At 44.5% G+C, this 20,433-nt stretch overlaps 1 protein-coding gene across 1 annotated transcript in view; it reads right to left on the bottom strand.

The window, feature by feature from the left end:
- Positions 1-20,433, bottom strand: part of TG (thyroglobulin) — a 673,226-nt gene that overhangs the window by 568,820 nt on the left and 83,973 nt on the right. The window contains exons 7-10 of the mRNA XM_069220782.1: positions 17,564-17,707; positions 11,778-11,963; positions 6,451-7,545; positions 3,765-4,352 (exon numbers count right to left, since the gene is read on the bottom strand). Coding sequence (XP_069076883.1) covers positions 3,765-4,352; positions 6,451-7,545; positions 11,778-11,963; positions 17,564-17,707 — 2,013 coding nt within the window. The remainder of the gene's footprint in view (positions 1-3,764; positions 4,353-6,450; positions 7,546-11,777; positions 11,964-17,563; positions 17,708-20,433) is intronic.

Here is a 20,433-nt window from a genome sequence, read left to right as displayed (position 1 = left end):
AAGATTATTGATGGGATCCGATATTTTCCAGTCCATCTATATCGTATTAAAATGATCAGCAACACTGATCCTCCATTTTTGCCTTGGTTCATACGTCTTCTGTGATATGGGCTGGAACAATGTTACTTTGCTCTCATTCCATTTCCCTCATGCACAAAACATATCTGGGCTCTGCTATGAGTTGGGTTGCGACTTTTTATTTGAGTAATGTAGCTTTTTGTGAGGTCCACAAACATTTATGTTGCAGTAAGGGCTATGGCAGTGGTTCCCAACCCATGGTCAGGGACCCCTGGGGGGTCCGCGAAGCCTCCTGAGAGGGTCAGTGGCTGCTTAGGAAATTAACTAATTTTAACAGATTAATAAAGTGTATATAAATAAAGTGGCTAAATGTACAGTTTTAAAATGTACTGTGAATGTCAAGGAATTTGGAATTGGAGGCTAAACATTAAATTCGTATCCTCAGATTGATTTGTGGGACCAGTGCAGGTGCATTAAACTGAATATAGCATGGACGATGTGCGGCCTCAGCTGAATTTAGAAAAGCTCCAACTTTCCTATTAAAATTACAATTTTTATTTTATTTGTTTGCAAATTAAATAAAATGTGTTATTATTTGTGTATGTGTTTGATGAATGCATGTTACTGTATTGTTTGTGTATTGTTTTGTGTTTCAAATCATCAACAATGTTTAGGACGGAGACCCCAGCTTCCAGTAATGCCTCAGTAGAGGGGGGGATGTTGGATTCCAATAATGATTCAGTGTGATCCCCGGGTTCCAGTAATGATAAAGTGGGGGTCCACAGAAGTCAAAAGGTTGTGAAGCATTGGGCTACAGGAACAACTCTGAAATAAAGGATATTTCCCAGTCAAAAAATGGAGCGTCCCGTTGGTCATGCACATTTTCCCATTACTGAAACAGCGGTCAGGGAGTTGTCAAATGTAGACCGCTTGCAGAGAGTGCATTGTACTTCTAGCAATTTGGGGGCAAGAAAGGATCCAATGATCTCCCCTAGCAGCTCTAACCCCTTCCCATCATGCCTGTGCTTTAAATTGGCAGGTGCTGCCCGGTACTGAGTACCTTCTTTTCATCAAACTTAAAGGGAGAATGCCTGTACAGCTGCAATACATTTAATGGGAGAGTGCCAGCACTTTTCAGTAACAAACAGGTAATCTAGATAGTGAGTCCCACAACTTCATTTAATGCACTTCATTGTGCACCCTTCTAAAGTAAGCATGGGGAAGATTCCTTGTACAGTGCCTGACTACTAGACTATAGTGTCACAATCTAGCCCTGTTCCTCCAGGCATCGGCGCCCACCTATTGAGCCCTAAATGCTCCTTTCCTTTTGTGGCCACAGAGGACCCCCTAAAACACCGAGGAGGGAGCAGCACATGGCACAGGGCGAGGAGTGAGGCTGCTGCTCTCTGAGGGTGTGCAATGCACCATGTTCCACGAGCAACTTCACAATAGGAGAGATGTCGCTTTGTCATATCGTACCCCACCCTGTTATTAGTATGTGTTTTGCAGTACTTAGTTGAGTTGGTAGTCGCTGGTGGGTAACTGGACTTTCCTTTAGGGGACCAGACAGGGCCCGACTGTGTTTTTAATACAATTAGAAAGAACTGGAATATATGGTTCTGTGGTTCAATTCGCACCACCTTGTGGCCCTGTCACAAACTGCAGTCAGTTGTGCCAGAGACAAGGCATTACCATGCATAGAAAACTTTATATATTGTGACCAAAATGCCATTGTGGCTGATGGCATTAAGTGCCTTGAATTTAGAGATCCTGTGAGGATCCTGTGAATTCTTGGCCTGTAACAGTGGATTAAGTAGGTCACACCAGTGATGCAAGCAGGCGGGGTGATGAGCCACCTAAGAAAAAATTTGGGCACCTGTACTTTAGTTTTTTATTTTCATAAATTAAGCTTTTTGTGCCTACACGTGTAGCTGAACGGCAGCAAGAAATGAAAGAGAAAATCTTTATACATTTGATGATAAAAATACAAAAAGTGATGGTCGAGTGCTGCCCTACACATCTGTAATGAGCACGGACGTCCCCTGGCACCCATTCAACACTAAGTACCTTGAATAATTGTCTTTGGGAAGGTTTTCTCTTCCCTGGATTCACTATTCCTACACTCACAGCTAGTGGCATGTGCACATTGATGTCTAAGATGTGGTGTGGCAGTTATCTGAAAAGTAGGGTTCGCAGACAGATTGAAGAGCTTTGGCTTGACGTACAAGACCCTGTTCCTCCACCAGTACTTTATTTACTTTCACGTTTATCTGGTGTGGTTGATCGGTAGCTTTGAGATGTGCCAAGTATTGTTCACTGATGGTTTGTAGTAGTAAAGCGTCAACCTCTATTTCTAGCGTAGGATGCATCATTTCAGACGCCTCGCTGACTTATCCATGAAGTGGAGGTTTTAAACTCTAAGTTTTGTGCCATTGGCAGCCAGTGAACGGCCCTTGGATTGGGCCTGACTAAGCCAGATTTACAAGCCCTGTGGCGCAGGGCGTCCCAGCAAGTGCCTTGCTGCCCCGCCCTGCACCACCGGGAAAGGGCAGAAATGCACCATATCTACAAGATACAGTGCATTTCTGTCCTCTCCCCAGCGCTGGTGCACAAATTTCTGCCATGCGCCAACACAGGCACCCTTGCACCATAGTGCAAGGGTGCCTGTGTTGTGGAGATGGTTATTTTTGTGCAGGAAGGGGCACCTTCCTGCACAAAAACAATCAATGGAGACGATTTCCTCCTTCTATGTGCAGCACACATAGAAAGAGAAAAAAGACAGGGAGAAATAAAGATATTTCTCCCCGTTGCATCACTCTTACGCCACCCCTGGGGTGGCATAGGCTTTTGACGCATTTCCCGGGCTTACAAAAGTTTGTAAATTTGGGAATGCGTCAAAATCCATGGATGTTAAGTGGGAACACCCACGCAACATCCATGGAAACCCCTCCCTGATACAAACTAAGGTAACGCAGCAACTTGTTGCTTACTCCATATCTACAAGGCCATAAAAATACACACAAAGTGGCTTTGCATGGCCTGGTAGATAAGGGTCAACAGCCTGCGCTGCTGGTGCTTCATAAAAAGTGACGCATTGGCGGCGCAGGCCGCTAAATATGGGCCTAAGTCCTCTCGTTCAAGAACCATGATCAAAATGGCTGTCTGCCTCAGTCCTATTGGAAAGCTGTAAGATGGAGGCCTGCTTGCGTAGTTTTCCAATGACACAAGGGGAGAAGCAGGCTCAGATCTTCGTTATGGCGGAGGGTTGTAAAGTGCAGGGTCCTGAGAAAGATTATAGGACCTGCTAGCACGAGGTAGTAGATTACCATAACAGAGGGTTAAGCAGACCAGGATAATCTATTCGATTCATGTGACAGACGCTCAGCTGTAACCACCACTGCGAATACACGTTAAGCTCTCCCCCCTCACAATCAATAAAATGACCATTGAAACGTTGTTTTAAAATGGGAAAAGCTAATAAAAGAAAGAGGAAATGTGTCACATGGATGCCCCCAAACAAGCAGATCACGAATGAAATGGGGGCAGATCTTCGATTGGACACACCTGCCACTTCGCTGCCACATTCATTTCAGAGCGCACAGAACGGCTTGCACCGTGGCACGCTCAAGTGCATACCAACATACAGACGTGCATACATACAAAGAAAGCATAGGTGTTTTGGCAGATAATAAGTGGACATAGATAAACAAAATTTTTAAAAAATAGGTCCATCCAATTCTACCTACATTTTGGAATTTTGTTGATCTCAGCTCTTGTTCCTTGAATTTCCATTCCATCTTCATCAACACACCAGCAATTACGAAGCTCAAAGTGACCATAAGGCAGATTAAAATCCCTGTAGGATCCTGGGTAACGGGACGAACTGCCATTCAAAAGCCTCCAGAATATATAAGGGTTCAATAAAATGTTATCAGATTCAGATGTGAAGTTGCCTTCCAACACACCTGAAGGTATACTGTCAAATGTGGCGTACTTGGAAAATATTGGGAAAACATTCTGATGGCCCGCGCCATAGAGTCGGCCGACAAAAACTGCAAAGTCCTGTGCCGACGTCTTTTTATACTCCATAATCTCATTGATAATGTCCATGAGAGGTACATCTTTACCTGCATTGTTCTGGGAGACCCATGCTTGATACCAATCAAAGGCTTGCTCGGTGGGGCCATTGCACTGCACTGCTCTCCATCCTCCATCAGCCTTGCATTGTGGGATATACACACTGGAGAACTGAGGCAGGGTGGCAGGGCTGGATAACAGTACCTGCACCATCTGCAGGAAGGACTGGCCTGCTGTCAGCTGGCAGGCACTGGGACCTAAAAAATAGAGCACAGAGTAATATTTGCACTTATCTCACACATGAGCATATTCTACACACACACTGTCTCCCTTAATATGTTCTCTGTTCCGTTCCATGCCATTTAAGAATCTAAAATGTGGCAGGTATTTTGTAAAGTGACTTGCCTGGTTCATGCTAGTGCCTCTAGCTGTCACCAAACCCCATCCTTTCATAGTTGTCAAAAGGCAACCTAGCAGAATATAAACATTTTGATTCACTCCAAGAAAAAGGTTTTCTTACACGTGCAACCTTTAAACATAGTATACCTTCACACGACCATAAACTGGCACCGTTGACAATGTAGATCCGTACCCTGGTACCTGGTCACCAGTATCAGAGCTCTGAATGCAGTTGCTTGGCTAAATGGTCACCATCATCAAGGTAAGCTAATGTGACTAGATTGATATGTGCTCTGTCATACAAGCCCAGGTGGACATCACAAGATTGTACCGAAGGAGGTTTTAGGGCTGTCCCTTATGGTAGTCACGGTGTGGCTAATGACTATCAAGCAGGTTTCCTCTGGATATTTGGGCCCATATTTATGGGGATTGACGCAGTGCAGTGCAGCAAGTCACCTTGCTGCGCCATCTTGCATCAAGTAGAAAGGGCAGGAATGCACCATATTTAAGCTACATGGGGCTTTCCTGTTGGCTCCCACTGCGCTAGCGCTGTTTTGGTAATCTAGTGCCAAAACGCACCTTCCTGCACAAAAACAATCCTGGGCGTCTTTTTCCCCTTTCTATGTGTGCTGCAGAATGACACACACATAGAAAGAGGAAAAAACAACGAGAAATAAGTATAGTTCTCCTTGTTGCGCCTCCCCTGGAGAGGCATAAGGTTTTGGTGCATCCCCAGGTTTACAAGGTCTTGTAAATCTGTGGATTGGTCAAAACCCATGGGTGTTGCGCGGTAACACCCATCGCAACACCCATGGAACGCCTCCCTTGTGCAGAGTAAGGCAAGGCAGCAATTTGCGCTGCCTTGCCTTACTCCATATATATGAGACCATTCATAGCCTCGCAAAGTAGCTTTGCGTGGCCTCATAGATGTGGGATCGAGGTTTGTGCCTTCGTTGCATCACACAGTGATGCAAAGGCAGCACAAGGGGCTCATAAATATTCCCCTTAGTGTCCTAACAGTGGCTTCCAGCCCACGAGTCAACAATGTGTTAGTGATTTGCCAAGCAGACAGGCAGTAAATTCGGGTTTTTTGGCAATACTGGCAGATACTGCTCATGTGCTCTGCCTCTTTATGTTCACAGTAGTGAATGCACTACCCTTCAATTTCTTCTACTGTGGGTACTATAATCGCAGATGATTAAATCATCTTATTACAAATATCACAGCCTGTTCCATGATACGATAAGAGATAATCAGCAAATCTGACCACTTAGGCACAGCCACACATTTATATTATTAGTGGTCAAGACATTTAATACTGTCGACCGCCTTGAAGGGGGAGTCCTCATCCAGTTTGTGTCTGATTTAGACTGAAATTACCCATAAGAGTCCAAAGAGGCTCATTTGTGTCTCTTATGCTCTTCGTTGTATATCTGGAATTCCCTGGATCAAATAATAAACACTAAAACCGACTTGCAAGACTCAGATTTACATTGCATTAATTACGAAACACCACAGCATGCAGGTCCAGACCAGCTAGTGCTGAATGCTAAATCACAGGGCTACCACTTGGTCGTCAAAGTAGGGCACAATATAAGCAACTCCTTTTGAGACGTGGGACATCATCTTTGAAAATGACCTTTTTAAGGTAAGAACAAGCTTTGATGTTGCCCTCAATATATCCTAAAAGCACCCTAAAGGCAGGCATGCTCAAGCACACAACAACTGCATAAAAGGTGATGGAAGGATGTTTGCAGTAGGTTTAACCACGGGCAATTGCTTTGCGTAGCACTCCAACCCATCATTCTATTGTCCACCATGCCATCTCTGGTAAGACCCAGCCATATGCAAATCAATATTGGCCCTGCTCCAATATCAACTGAGATTGATTTCCATGAATATCTTTCTATATCTATAGAAGGTACCACACCAGTTTGTGTCTCCCCAATAACTCACATTGATATGGCTCTCCAGCAGCACTTTCTGTTCCTGGAAGCGATCTACCTTCCAAATCAACACAGAAGCATTTTTTTCCGGCGCATTGCACTGGGAGGAACGCACCATCTGATGTGCAAGAGGGAACAAACAATTCAGAATTTGCTGGTTGACTTTTCTTTATGGTATTCAGCCTGTCTCTTGTCTTCTCACATTCAGTTGGGCATTTTGGATGTTTCCCAAAGATCTTTGACCCGAGGATTTCATTTCCTGATGCATCAACACACCAGCATTCTCCTGCGAGGCACTGGACTTCATCATATCTTTCGTCATTGGTACAGGTTGGCACAAAAATTTCTGATGAAGCCTCATCACATTCTTGCAACTCTAGAACCGCTTTGATCACATCCGTTAAATCCACAGCGATGCTTTCAGGCACAGAAGTGACATGCTGCATAAGCGTTAAGAACTCTTTCTGTTCCAGAAGGGAGGAGAGAGCAGCAAGCATGTTCTGGTTTTCCTGTAAATTCACTCTGTGGCCGAAATTATCAGAGATAGTCTGATCTAAATTAAATGTGTCTTTTGAGAACCCAAGTGACTCTTTTGTTAAATAAGAATTGTCTTCTGGAGAAAAGAGTTTTGCAAGCTCTACAAAATTGCCCCCACTATACATTCCTTGTAGACCAACCTGCTCGAAAAATTGACTAAAGTTTAATTTTCCTCTTTGGCCAATGGAGCCTGTAAAGTTGAACCCACTGAGATTTTTCAAGAACTTTCCTCCAAACAAATTTTGCTGGAATCTTTTCGCACTAGAGGTCAACTGAAGAGCAGTTGTACCCAATTTTCTAGATGGAAACAAACCCTGAATTGCTTCAGAGAGCACAGGGACAATCTTAGACTGGTTGACTTCCTGTCTTTGACCAACATAAGACAGGAGTCCAGATGTTGCAAAAAGCTCCTGGAGGTAGGAAGAGCAGTGTTTTGGGCTGGTTTCTGTTGACCCTGAGACCTTGCTTTGCTCCTTGAATAGACTATGTTGCCTGAAGTAGCCAACAGGACCGTAAAAGAGCCTAGATAGTGCTTGACGTCTTTTGAAAATGCAGCCTTGTCCTTCACCTAAAACAACAAAAACAAAATTCAAATAACTATGAAATCACCAAAACAGTATGCCAAGCAGTGAAATAAGAGAACCAGTACCTAAATAACAATAACTGTTTATACATCACTCATCCCAAACTAAGTTTGCCTCAAAGCATTTGAACAATATGTGGTATTTTTAACCAGCTCAAAGATACTTGTACACTCTAATTAAAAAAAGATAGAAGGCTCAGTGTGACGGGATCTGACAAAATGTGATCTTGTGGTACCTGGTCGGACGCTCTGCAACTAACATACAATTTTTCTTCACCCAAATGTTGTACACTCCAGACAAACAGGCCTCCTTATTTTGGACCGGAAAGGTACACATTCTGTAATGATAAGGTCCAAAAAGACAGACCTGTGTCAAGAGCTTGTAAAGCCTTTTTTATCCAGACTGCCCCTTGCAGGTGGATTTGAGAAGACATATCTAGGGCATTTTGAGTTTGCAGGATGACACCAAGCAAAACAAGGGGACTGATCTATAAAGCACTGAGGCATCATTCTGAAATGTGAAATTCTCTGATGATTTTCAACACAATCTTGCTAAATCCTCTTCATGAACTAACACAGCCATCAATACTTCAATTAAAAGCATTACACAACCAGTGATGTGTGGTGGTGAAAAAACATAAATGTATTATTAATAACTAATACATATGTTTCTGTATGAATCACATGCCCTTTTAATATCATATGTTACTGTCATAAAATTCATTACTCTTTATGTTAGAATGGATGAGACTTTAGAAGAAGATTCTAAGTCACTGGTTAAAACCCAAAGTGAGCCTGCTGAGAACTTCATAGCAAAGAACCTGAATCAGGTCACAAAAAGTGGTTTAAAGACCAGGAAGGGGAGATAGAAATCCCAGTATATTAGATATAGTCTCCCTAATCACATACTCATCACAACAAGGTATCGTACAACATATGATTCCAATTAAAATCAAAAGCTAAAACAAATTAAGGAAACCCATTGGAAACCTCTATAGGTTTTGTTAAAACCCTCACCCACTCAATCAGTAGCATACTTCATCATTGGTTCTCATCCTCGTCCCTAAAAGCCCGGATGAGCTCAACCATTTTTCAGGGAGCACTTAAGATATTGTATGACCCAGGGTCTACTGGGAGATAAAAATACCTTACAAACACCCAGGTTCTGTTATCACTAAAACTAGGATGGCACAATATCTTAAGATCACTCTGAAAAATGGGGACCAGAATAAGACCCGATGATGAAGCATGCCACTGATAGAGTTGGCAAAGGTCTTTCCTTTAACAGAACCTTAAAAGGCTTCCATGGTCTCCCTTCCATTGTTTTCAGATCTTTATGACTTATAGGGTGATAAAGAAGACTACAATTGAGATGGAGGCTAATAGCATTTGTTTTTTTTAAAGTGTTGACAGGCCGTACACATATTCATAATTATTACATGAAAAAATGAGGTATGAGTCAGTTCTGAGGATTTTATTGCTGTAAGCTATCCTAACCGCAAAGATTTGCAACAGTGTCCTTTGATAATTTAATGTCAATTTTGTGTTCTTCTTAAATGCTTTTAATCTAAATATATTATGTGAAATCAGTGGTTGAAGTGGGCAGGATCTATTTGGAATGACAATCCCAATCTACAAAGACAGTTCCCATAAAATTTGCTAAAAAAAAAATAAAAATAAATAAAAAAGACAGCTGTTCCTTCAGATGCCTCCGGCTGAAAGAGAAGGCAGTGGGCATGGGCGTCATTTAGGGGTCGCCAGTGGTCGCAGCTGTGACCCCTGGCTTACCCTTTGCGACCCATGACACTACCTTTGCGACCCATGACCTCAGAGGTGGCAAGATTAGTGCCAAAACAGAGGGTCAGGCTCCAGTCTCTTTTTCTGCTAATTTTTATTACATTAATAGTGACTAATAATCTATCATTCACAATTAACGTAATAAAAAAGTGTAACAGCAGGACCTGGAATGGAACCTCCACCTGCATCTTATGTAAGTGAATTAAAATACTTTTCAGCTTATTTTATATGCATGCATGTGAGTGAATAAGAGAGAGTTTGGGTGAGAGTGAGTGTGTATGTGTAAGCATGTAGTATGTAGAATAGTGTGTGTGTGTGAAGATGAGTGAGTGGGAAAGTATAGGGGTCAGTGTAAGAGTGAGCAAGAGAGTGAGAATGAGTAAGTTAGGGTAAGAGTGAGTGCAATTATTGTGATGCCATAAGGGTTAAAGTCATGTGACATCACTTCCTTTGACATCATTAAGGTCAAAGTGTGTGTGGTGTCACTTCCGCTACCCCTGGCATTTTGGTGAATTGACACCCATGACAGTGGGTCTTCTTCTGTAGTGTAAAGCCAAGGGAGAGACAGACAGCTCAAGAAGGAACAAAGCCTTCTAGCCAAGGTGTCTGCTACCTTAAAGGAATGAAAATTTGTGTAACTGATTAATCAGCAAATTTAAAGGCTGCTTGGGAGCCACCATATGTATTCTTCATTCATGTTCTAATTTTCTCCTCGCCGCCCCTACTCCCTTCCTCTCTTTCTGACTTGACCTCCCCAGGCCTCACTCTCTTTTTCCATTTCTATTAAATGCTCTCTTTCTCTCTCTCCCTTCTTCCGTCTCTTTCACCCCAAACATTTCTCTCTCTCTGTACCGTTTCCCAATCTATCAGCTCCTATCAGTCTTTATCGCTTTCCTTTAGATATTTGCCTTTAGAACGTTTACCCGGGAGACAAGCTAAATTGGAGACAAGCTGCAGGTGTATTTATATTGTCCTTCCTTCCTTTCTACAGCGCTGCATTAGGGTGTGCAGGGAGCACCTTTCCGCTCTTCGAACATGAGTGGCATCCCGGAACTTATAATGTTCAAAATACATTCCTGTAGTACAGGCGCAGGGGCTTTAGTAAGTAGGAGGGAAACACTGGAAAGTTATGTGTGTAAGGAGAGATACATTGTTTGAGCAAGGGGCAAACTCTCAGCAGGAATTATTGTATCACAGCACCTATATATTTTTGTTACAATAGATCCCTGTGGTGTAAAAGAAATCAAGGACGTATGGGGGCTGATTCATTCATCTTCGCCTCTGTAATGTTACGGGCAGAAGCGGCTCTTCCATGAGAGCAGAGTGTCGCCCCGGTGGAAAAATGCCCCAGAGCAGCTGAAAAATAAAATGGTAATAAAGTTCATTTATTACCTCATTATGTTTCAGCTACCCATCCTGAACCGAGTGTCAGGATGGATGAGGCAATTGCGGCTGAGTGGCAGCAGGGAGCTGTGTACTATGTTTAAATTGTGCATGTCCCTTTAGCCGGCTGTCTTGCGATGGCCAGAGTGACATGCGCACTTTAATCTTCTCTAACCCAGCTGTGTTAAAGCAGCTGGGTTAGAGAAAACACAGGCCATTAGTGCTTTTAAGAGCACCGAGAGAAGCCACTCCCTCCAATCCTGATGCTTCTCTCATGCTGTCCTACAGCATGAGAGCAGTGCCAGGATTAAGTAGTGCAGTTTCCTGGGTCTGGAGCATTGAGGGGAGAAGACACCAGAGCGAGGAGGGCATTGTGGCAAGTCCGTAAGGTAAGTGCCTTTTTTATTACTATTTGACCCCACCTGTATTTTGCCTGCCCCAGCACTCTAAACGCATGGTAGCCGCCACCGAGGTGTGGAAGGAGGCTGAGCGAGCACCTCTTTGAGATAGGTCAGTGAGACGAGCTGCGTTACGCTTCTGCGCTAGGTTTGGGGACATAAGACAGGAGGGTGGCCCGCAGGCTCTACAGGATGCGCTCTCACGTGAGGATCAGGAGAGCACAAGAAGCACACACAGAGGCCCTGGGCCACGCGGGTGTCAGTCCTGGGATACTTAGGATTCTATGGGTGCAAGGCACAAGTGTCTAACTGAGGCTCCAGGTGGTGCCTGCCCCTGATCAATGAAGGGTCTGGCCACATGGAAAGAAACAAATTTGCTTAAAGCAACTTATTTTGCTGTCTGGAAGCTGGGCATGAGGCTTTTTCTTTTTCAAAAACAGCAAACATCAGCACCCTCAAGTCAACCTGAACGTCAGCATTTATGATGGTCTCCATATTATGAGCAACTAAAACCATTAGGGATCCTTTGCGCATGCGTCAGAAAGTGGCTGCACTGGTGCGTGTTCGCAGGCTTGCAGCTTGAGTGACATTCGACCCTTAAAAAAAGCGCACATATCAGTGTAAACTCGTGACACTTACTGCAGCTCGGGGGCTCGCCGGCACTCCTGGTTCCGTAGATTTCCCTTCCTCTGGCATCCACACACCAGCACTGCCCTCCACGCTGGCACTGCAGCGGCCTATACTGCCCACGGTCATCACAGGACGGCACCAAGACGTCCCCAGACGAGGCCGCTGTGAACCGCTCGAGCTCACACTTAGATGGGCCTGCAAGAAACATGCGCAGTTACTGAGGACCTTATCACCAGTGACAGAAGAGGAAGGTACGAGAAACAAACAGTGCAGGCACGGTGTTTTTCTCCAACGAGATCAATATTAACTGCAATTAACAAGTGACAATGAAGTACTATTAATTCACCTAGGTAATGTGCCCGTTCTCTGGGGAAATTCTCTCGTCGGACTGAGACCACCCTTCTAAGTCCCCCCACCACACTAATAATATATGTGAAATAAACTTAAACTAATCAAAGTAAAATAGAACGTGTGCTTAACTGACTTTGACAAAAAAATTGTCTGTACTGCGCTGTTTAGACTAAGATTTCTCCCCACAGCCTTCAACTAGCACCCTAACTGTAGAACACAACTGAATTATCCGCTCTTATGGCGCCAACACACCGCCGAACCTCCCTGACCGCCTCTTCGATCTGCTTAGAAATGTTAGCAGACTCTGCAGGAAGCGACCACAGGCTCCTATATAAATAATATGAATCTCAAAATCTTAGCATCACAGTTTAACGCGTCATGGCGGGAACGGTACCATTCCGTGGCGCTTTCTGCGCTTACCACATAATCAAGCGTCTGGTTAGGCCGCATAATTTGCCTTTCCTTGCCACATTTGGTCTTAAATGGCATCTAATGTCAGTGGCCCTGGTTATGAGCTCATCAAATACAGAAACGCTGATTTTGCATTGAAAAGAATGTAGGGCAGGAAAATGTAACTTCACTCCAGTAGGTGGATTGTAATAAACATCCGAAATTGAGGTGCAGCGGGTCTCTCACCCCGAGGGTCCCCTAGTCCCGCCGCTGCTGCTGATCTATGAACTGCTTGTGAACAACATGGTGGAAAAGTCCACTTCCCCCCAGCTGCATCTTCTGCTGGAATCATGGCCAACTTTCAGCTCTGCTTTAGTAAAAGAGTATCAGAGACTGAGTGTGACTGAAGTCAGCATAGCCCCAGGAACAAAATTGTTATCCCAGAAGTTAATAGTGCAGTGCACACACAATGACCACATCGTGCAAGTGCACAGCAAGGGTGCCATCGGCACAAATGCAAGCAAGGAAAATACGCCCTTACCCTCTGGTTTAGTGGGGGAAAACAACCACTATTTGGGGCTACAGAGGCCCCTCACAACACTGGGGCCTCGGTGCCACTATTGAATGCTTCGCCCTGGCTACCAGAGTGCCGACAGCAGCAAGAAGTGAACAGTGACAGTGGGTTCCGTTGTGTGTTCTTGGTCACGCTCTGCTGAGGGTAAATTGCTAATTCCTATTTGGTTTATCTGGACTCTCACTGTCACTGATTTCAGGCTATTTTCCCAGCCACGTTGTTACAATGAGGCCTACAAAGCGCTGAAATATGTAATCGAGTGTATGTAAGTGGTAATTTCAAAGTGCAATCGTAGTAAAAACAAACATTTACAATACAATAGGTCTCAAGTTTGCTCGACTTAGCGCTATTAGTATTGTAAATTCATAACTGGACTTTTCTTGCCACATAAATTGAAAATTAAATGTAAAACAGTTCACATAAACAAGCCGATTCAAAGCGCCACAGTTGTGAGTGTGAATGAGAGACAAAAGGAAAAAGAAGTCCTCTTGCAGTCAATCAGATCTGCAAACGTGCAATTATCCATGTAACAGGGTCACTCCCCAAGGCGGTAACAAACCTCCCCAAGGCGGGACAAACAGAAAGCGCCTACCGATGTCATCAAAGGATTTTTGAAAGGCAAGCCCATGAACGAGTGAAAGCGATAAGGGTGAGGATGCTTTGCTCAGCCTAAAAGGGCAGTGGTGTGATGTAACGGGTCAAAGTCAAGCCGAAAGTCTCTGACCGATAAGAGGTAGCTGGTATATGACCTGTTAGTACACTGACTGTGTTCTTTACAGAGCTGCCTCTTCATCTCTTTCTCAAATTGGAGCAGAGCTGGTGCTGATGGTTACAGGGAGGTTGTTTCAGATTTATGGTGCATAGATGGATAGATGTTTTACATTTCACATTTTTTAGACTGCAGTCTGGTGGTGTCCTGGCTGCAGGTGTTTGTATACTTGCACAGAGGGATTTTCAACCAGCCCACCTCACCCATTAACCTGTTGACATGCCATCCACATTTTCTACCCACCCACTACAGCATACATTTTGGGTCAATGGGTCAGTCCACTTCAGCTATTGGATAACTTCACTGGGAGTGGTGAAATGATGCTCTTTCACAAGCAGCACTTCCTTCTGCATAGAAGTTCCGTACAGTGACAGGGACTCCCATGGCAATGTATGCTTTTTCACACTAAAAAGATATTTATCCTGTTTTTTAATTGCGTACAGTGACAGGGACTCCCATGGCAATGTATGCTTTTTCACACTAAAAAGATATTTATCCATTTATCCTGTTTTTTAATTGCCCAGGGCCAGACAGCTCTTCTGTTGTGCAGAACATATAATAGGCCCACTTAGGCACTTGTGGGTAGGAATGCCAGGGCACGACACTGGGTCCTCATTCATCCATTCCATATCTATGGTCAATTAATCAGGAGAGATGTGAAGGTGCAGTGACTAATGTGGCACACGTGGGTCTGATCAGGGCTTTAAGTGGGCCGGGTCCCGTCGGTGCCCAGCACCCGTAGTCCAAAATAGCAGGTGCTGAGGCAGGTCCCTATCGGGTTCCCCATTTTAGTCCTCACCCTCAGGATGAAAAAAGAAATCTTAACTCAGCAGCAGTACCACCCTTCACTGCCTATGTTGTAACTTCAAAGAGACTCATTGGGGGTCATTAAACACTGGCGGGCGACCGCCGTGCGGCCGCACTCCCGCGGTGCCCATTTGGACATCCCCGCTGGGCCGGCAGGGATGTGGGCCGCAACATGGGAGCTGGTTCCAAATGGAGCCGACAGTGTTGCGGCCGTGCGACGGGTGCAGTTGCACCCATCGCGCTTTTCACTGTCTGCATAGCAGACAGTGAAAAGCCGCATGGGGCCCTGTCAGGGGCCCCTGCACTGCCCATGCCAGTGGCATGGGCAGTGCAGGGGCCCCGCGACTCCCCGTACCGCTAGCCTTTTCCTGGCGGTTCAGACCGCCAGAAAAAGGCTTGCGGTCGGGGACTAGTAATCCCGTGTTCAGCCCTGCTAGCAGCGCTGCCCTGGTGGATTACAACCGCCGGGGCCCTTGTGGCGGAAAACCGCCGGCCCCGGCGGTGCGACCGCGGCACTACCGCCGCGGTCGTAATATGCCAGGAAGCACCGCCAGCCTGTTGGCGGTGCTTCAGTCGAAACAGCCCTGGCGGTCTTGGACCGCCAGGGTTGTAATGACCCCCATAGTTCTTTCACAGTCTCATCACCTCAGAACTGAAGCATTTTCAATATTATATACAACAAAGCCATTGTAGTTGCTTATTTATCTAATGCAACTCTTAACAATTGGCAAAGCCAATGGTCCTGGCTTCTTGGAGGTGTAATGTTACTTGTTGTATTATATATCCTGATGCAATGACAAAAAGAAGTAGCGAAATACGAGTCGGGGAGCGCACTATGCTACATAGAGATTTTTAACTTACGTGTTTGTAAGCCACGCCTTTAATTCCATCGGTCACGCTCCTTTCAGAGACCCTCCCCGTGACCGTATGGGTGAAAGTAATTGGTGATGTTATTAACTGAGAGAGTTTGGTGAGAGGAGGGAACAGTGTTATTCTACACTCTGTGACAGTTCGAGGCGTGGCTGCAGAGAAAGGTGGAAGTTTAGTCATTAGCATTGGCTTCATCCAGGGCAGTGGTGAGAACGAGCAGCAGCATCGGTTCATCATCTCCTAGGTCTTCTGGAACAAGAAACCATTTCCATTTGTGGAGCGGCGTTTGGATACGTGATATCATAGAATGGAAGTGAAAGGATGTTGACGCCTGAATGTATAGTGATGGAGGACACGATCTACAAAGAAGATCATAAGCCAACACCTATAGAAGTATTCCTGCGCATGGGTGCAGATTTACAATTTGTTTTGTATTCACTAATCATCCCAGCAATATGTCTGAAAAGCGACATTGCTCGTAGCTCTCCAGACGCGCTAGTGGTATGGTCAGTCGGTTGTGCAGTTGTTGCTATTGCTCCAGTATGAAAATTGTGGGCAGGGTACAATTTGGCATCGGAAAAAGTAATCCTCACTGTGCAAATGCACACTGGGAGAAACCCCCTCCCCTGCACCCCCAGAAAGGTTGATTTTGGGTGTTCTGTTCCCCTTCACATGGAGAAGGGCATTTACTCTAGCGCTTTGCAGAAGCAGATCTCTGGTTATATGAGATCTCCAACCATTTCCAGACGAGGAAAAGGCTGTGAAGGAGTTGTGAATGCCCCCAATAGGACCACACCTTGCTACAACTTCTTATCTGCAGGAAGCCGCGGTGTACAAAGGCACGACTGAATGGATTTACAACTGCTAGGTACCCTTTCGAGAATTCCTAGCAGGTGAACATCCAGGCGAGTTTTAGCTGTAAGCATGGGTTTCCAGCTGAAAATGCCTTTGTGAATCCTTGGAAGAGTGAGTCAAGGCCTGAAGTAAACCTCTAGTTGAGGCCATGCAAGCAGCTGGGCTAGAGTGAATGGTAGAGTAAGCAGTGGGCTGTGCTCAGTGAAACTGGGATAGCCTCTGAATGTAATTTTAAAACTGTCAGCCTCATGAATACAGGGCTGTTATGGGACTTGATGAGGTCCAAAACAAGTGTACGGGGGGACAAAATGTTTGTGGTTCATCTTAGGTAGCTAGGATCCTTTCAATATGCAATGTGTGGGTGTGGGGTCAACTCTAGCACATTGACTGCAAAGCTACACTAGTTTATGCTACACAGTAGATCACCCCAATGCACAAAAAGCATGGAGTTTCACATTTGGTGTGGTAAAAATGTAACTGTGCCCTTGTGTTTACATGCACAACAATTAGTGGGCCTGCCCCTTTGTGCTGTAGTTATTTATGTCAATGGAGATGAATGATGTCAACTAAATGTATGTATTATAGGGTTTATATACTGAAAACTAGCAGCAACACAATGGAGAACTACTTAATGTAAATAAACCGCTAATCATTAGGACTGGCGGGCTAATGTGTCCATGCTTAAACACTGAAAAAATCTTAATCACTTGTGTTTAAACAAACACACTAAGCATTGGCAAAGCCAACAGGTCTGGCTTTAAAGTGCCAATATATGTAAATACAGGCATTCACAAGTACATGTATTGCATGCACAAATGTTGTTTATCAAATTGCCACCTACCCTACTGGCTTTGCCAATGTTGGGACAAAAACTATCGAGGGTTGTTTTCTATATAGAATGCATGTAGATGCTACAGAACTGAATTTGCCAGTGTAATGATTGAGTTTACTTTCCAGATAGATGTAAAACAGTCCCTCATGTTTTTAATTGAAGAACTTCATTATGGAACAATACATCAAATAGCCAATAGCATGAAGTGAGAGATTATTTCTTTTCTGTGTGCAGCCGCGCAAAGAATTTATAAAATGCATATGGCCGGAAGCTTTGTTGGCAATCCAGACCTAAAAACAGGCTCTTGCTTTTGAAAGTGCTGACACGGTTGCAGTCCCTATACTTACACCTAAATCTGCCAGAGATGATTAGCTGCACTCCCAGGAATCTCCTCTGCAGAATGCGGTACATGACAGTGTCCGTGAAGGAATTGGCGGGATCCAGACCTGCAGCAATGGTGTCATAGACTTCATCCAATAAGAGCTCCAAACCTATGGGAGACACACATGTTAGTACAAATCCTTAAAGAAGGTGGCCTCCTATACAAAGCTTCATTTATAGATACTGTATTTTTGGGGTCCTTTCTTCAGTTCCACTTTGATTCGACATTATTGTCTCCCCGGTGTAACAATCTACTTTCGGGAATTAAAAACAATCTGCATTTCTGCTGGTGAAGCGAAGGGGCCGATTCACAGTTCACAAAGGTATTTGTGTGTTGAAGATACACTTAGGTGTGCAAATGAGGTAAATACCATCACCCATGAGGACAACTTCATGTCATACTGTATAGGTGACCCTCTGTTCTGGAATGCTGAGGTTCAGAGGGGTTGGTAGCCAGATAGGTGGTGGCCTGAAGCATGTCACTACTCACATAAAACGCCCTTGAGCAAGGGTTCCCATGACTCTCCGATGGCTGCTATGTCCCCGCATCCGTAGCAGATGGGGTTAGTAATACGATGGCCCTGAGGATTCTGCCTGCTAATGACTCGGGCTGGTTTTGTGCCAGTCTGTTCAGTCCTTTGATTCACAAACGCCAATCCACCCACCCACCAGATAGACACCTCTCCAAGAGCAGTGCCCTTCCTAAGGAAGAAACTCTTTCATGTAACCATCCCTTCCTCCAATGCTGGGGTTCGTCAATGCTCCTGGGGGCAGCCATGGTGCCGCCTCAGTTGGAAATTCCTCAATCTATCTCTCTATAAAAATGAACAGCTCACTAGAATCTTCCAGAATGCTCATATCCACTCAATTGGATCGTCCCGCAAGAGGTGCAAAATAGTAAGCCGCACAGGCAGTGGCGTAACAAAACTTGAGGGGGGGGCCTGCAAAAGACATAGAGGAGTCCCCCCTCCGACCAACTACCTATCACTTTGCTCAATGTACTTTGATGAGGGGGGGCCCCTAGATAGAGCTCGGGACCCCCCTCCGCACTGCTGGGTCTGAGGGGGCTGATCTTATGCCACTGTCTGCATGCACTGACAATCACCATTGGCTTAGCACAAGTATCCCGTGATTCCCTCTCCATGATACACAGAAATACATTGTTTCTGCTTCCTCCTGGACTCATTAACAGAGGCTGGAAAGAGACTCAACGGAATGATACACCTGGTGCAAAATCTTCACTCAATTTCTCGTACGTATGCAAGAAAATAATTTAGAAAGGAAATTGCATATATGGGTTTCATTGCCCTATGCAGAGATGTAGACTTGCTTATGCAGAAATGTTTATGAATTTGAGTAATATTGGGAAGCTGCAAACTTACCCATGGAATTCAAAGTGAATTTCAGGAAAGCCAAAACTGACACACACAATAGTCATGAGTCCACATGGTAAAAATTCGGACTTTTCACACAAGAGTCTTGGGGAATGTGGCTCATAGGACTTCTGCTAGCCTCAACTGACTCCAGCAGCATCTTTCAATTGACTCACTGCAGAAAGTCCAAACCAAAAGAGGGACAGCTGCAGTACAGGATGCAAACCAGAAAATACTCTTTTCTCTGTCTGCGTCCACTCTTTTGAGGGTGGTTTTAATTGTTCAGGGTACAGTACTGTGGGTATGGATAGTTAAAAGGATATTGAACCTGCACCCACAGCTTATAGCCCGCTTGGTCATCATGTGCACTCCTAATGTGGGAATGGAGCTCCACGTAATGTGTCTGCGGTGTCAAGATGGTTGGGAGGTTTAATAGCATGAGAATGTAAAGAGCAGGTGTTAGCCACCTCACCTAAATCTATCTAAACACATCTCTTTCATGCCCTAGGTGTGTGTAGTTACTATTGCTGAGCTACACTAAACATAACATACATGAACAACGCTAATGCTAGGTAATCTAATCATTATTCTGCACCCGCTACCCACCAACTAAACACAAAGGAGCATTTAAGTCAAAGGAATATTAATGCCATCTTGACCCCATGTCCCCAAGCACGTGATGTGGATACCCTTTTAACTAGGGATGAACATGGCATAAAGATATTATTGTGCCATGAAAGATTATATAAACCGTTGGGTCCCATGGCATGTATAACCTGACTATTCTAAGTTTTGCATACCCAACTCAGAAAGGCCTTTTCCTCTTAGACATGCAAAAAGAGATTTTTTCGTAACTACACATATGTAGTATATCTATTCTCATTCAGAGTACACATGTAAAGCGCCTCCCAAAAAAAGGCAGGAATATCTGTGTTTATGGAGTGGGAATGGTACATCCCCAAAATTCTCGTTTGACCTCTAACCTCCACAATGCCTTCTTTATGTCAAGACCTCTAACCTCCCCAATGCCTTCTTTATGTCAAGACATTTTCACAAATTATACCCTGCCTGGGTGAGCAAGTCAATATTTTTTCTTGCCTTTAAATGTAAACAGCAGGTCTAAATGCTCATATCTCCTTTATTCTAAATATCAGAAAGGTAACTAAAGAGCATACATTTTTGGAGAAGAAAATGAATTAGTTTGGCATGTTGTAAAGGTCGAACACAAAGATAAGCCTTTTGGTGGTAGCTGCCATGCTTTAATATAGTGCTGGTAATTCCATTTGTATTCATGTCACCAGGGACGGGGGTGTCACAACCTCCTTTTCTAGTATGAATGGCAAAAACAATTCTTTGTGAAAGTAGAACTAAGAATTGTTGGCTAGCCTTTTTCTTTCTGGGTTTCCTTTCCTGCGGTACCCATCCTAATTTATCTTCCCCGTTTGGCCCCATTGATACTCTGG

Source organism: Pleurodeles waltl, chromosome 2_2 (genome assembly GCF_031143425.1).
Source record: "Pleurodeles waltl isolate 20211129_DDA chromosome 2_2, aPleWal1.hap1.20221129, whole genome shotgun sequence".
NCBI lineage: Eukaryota > Metazoa > Chordata > Amphibia > Caudata > Salamandridae > Pleurodeles > Pleurodeles waltl.
The sequence above is the reverse complement of the archived record's forward strand: the minus strand, read 5'-3'. Positions and strand labels throughout refer to the sequence as shown.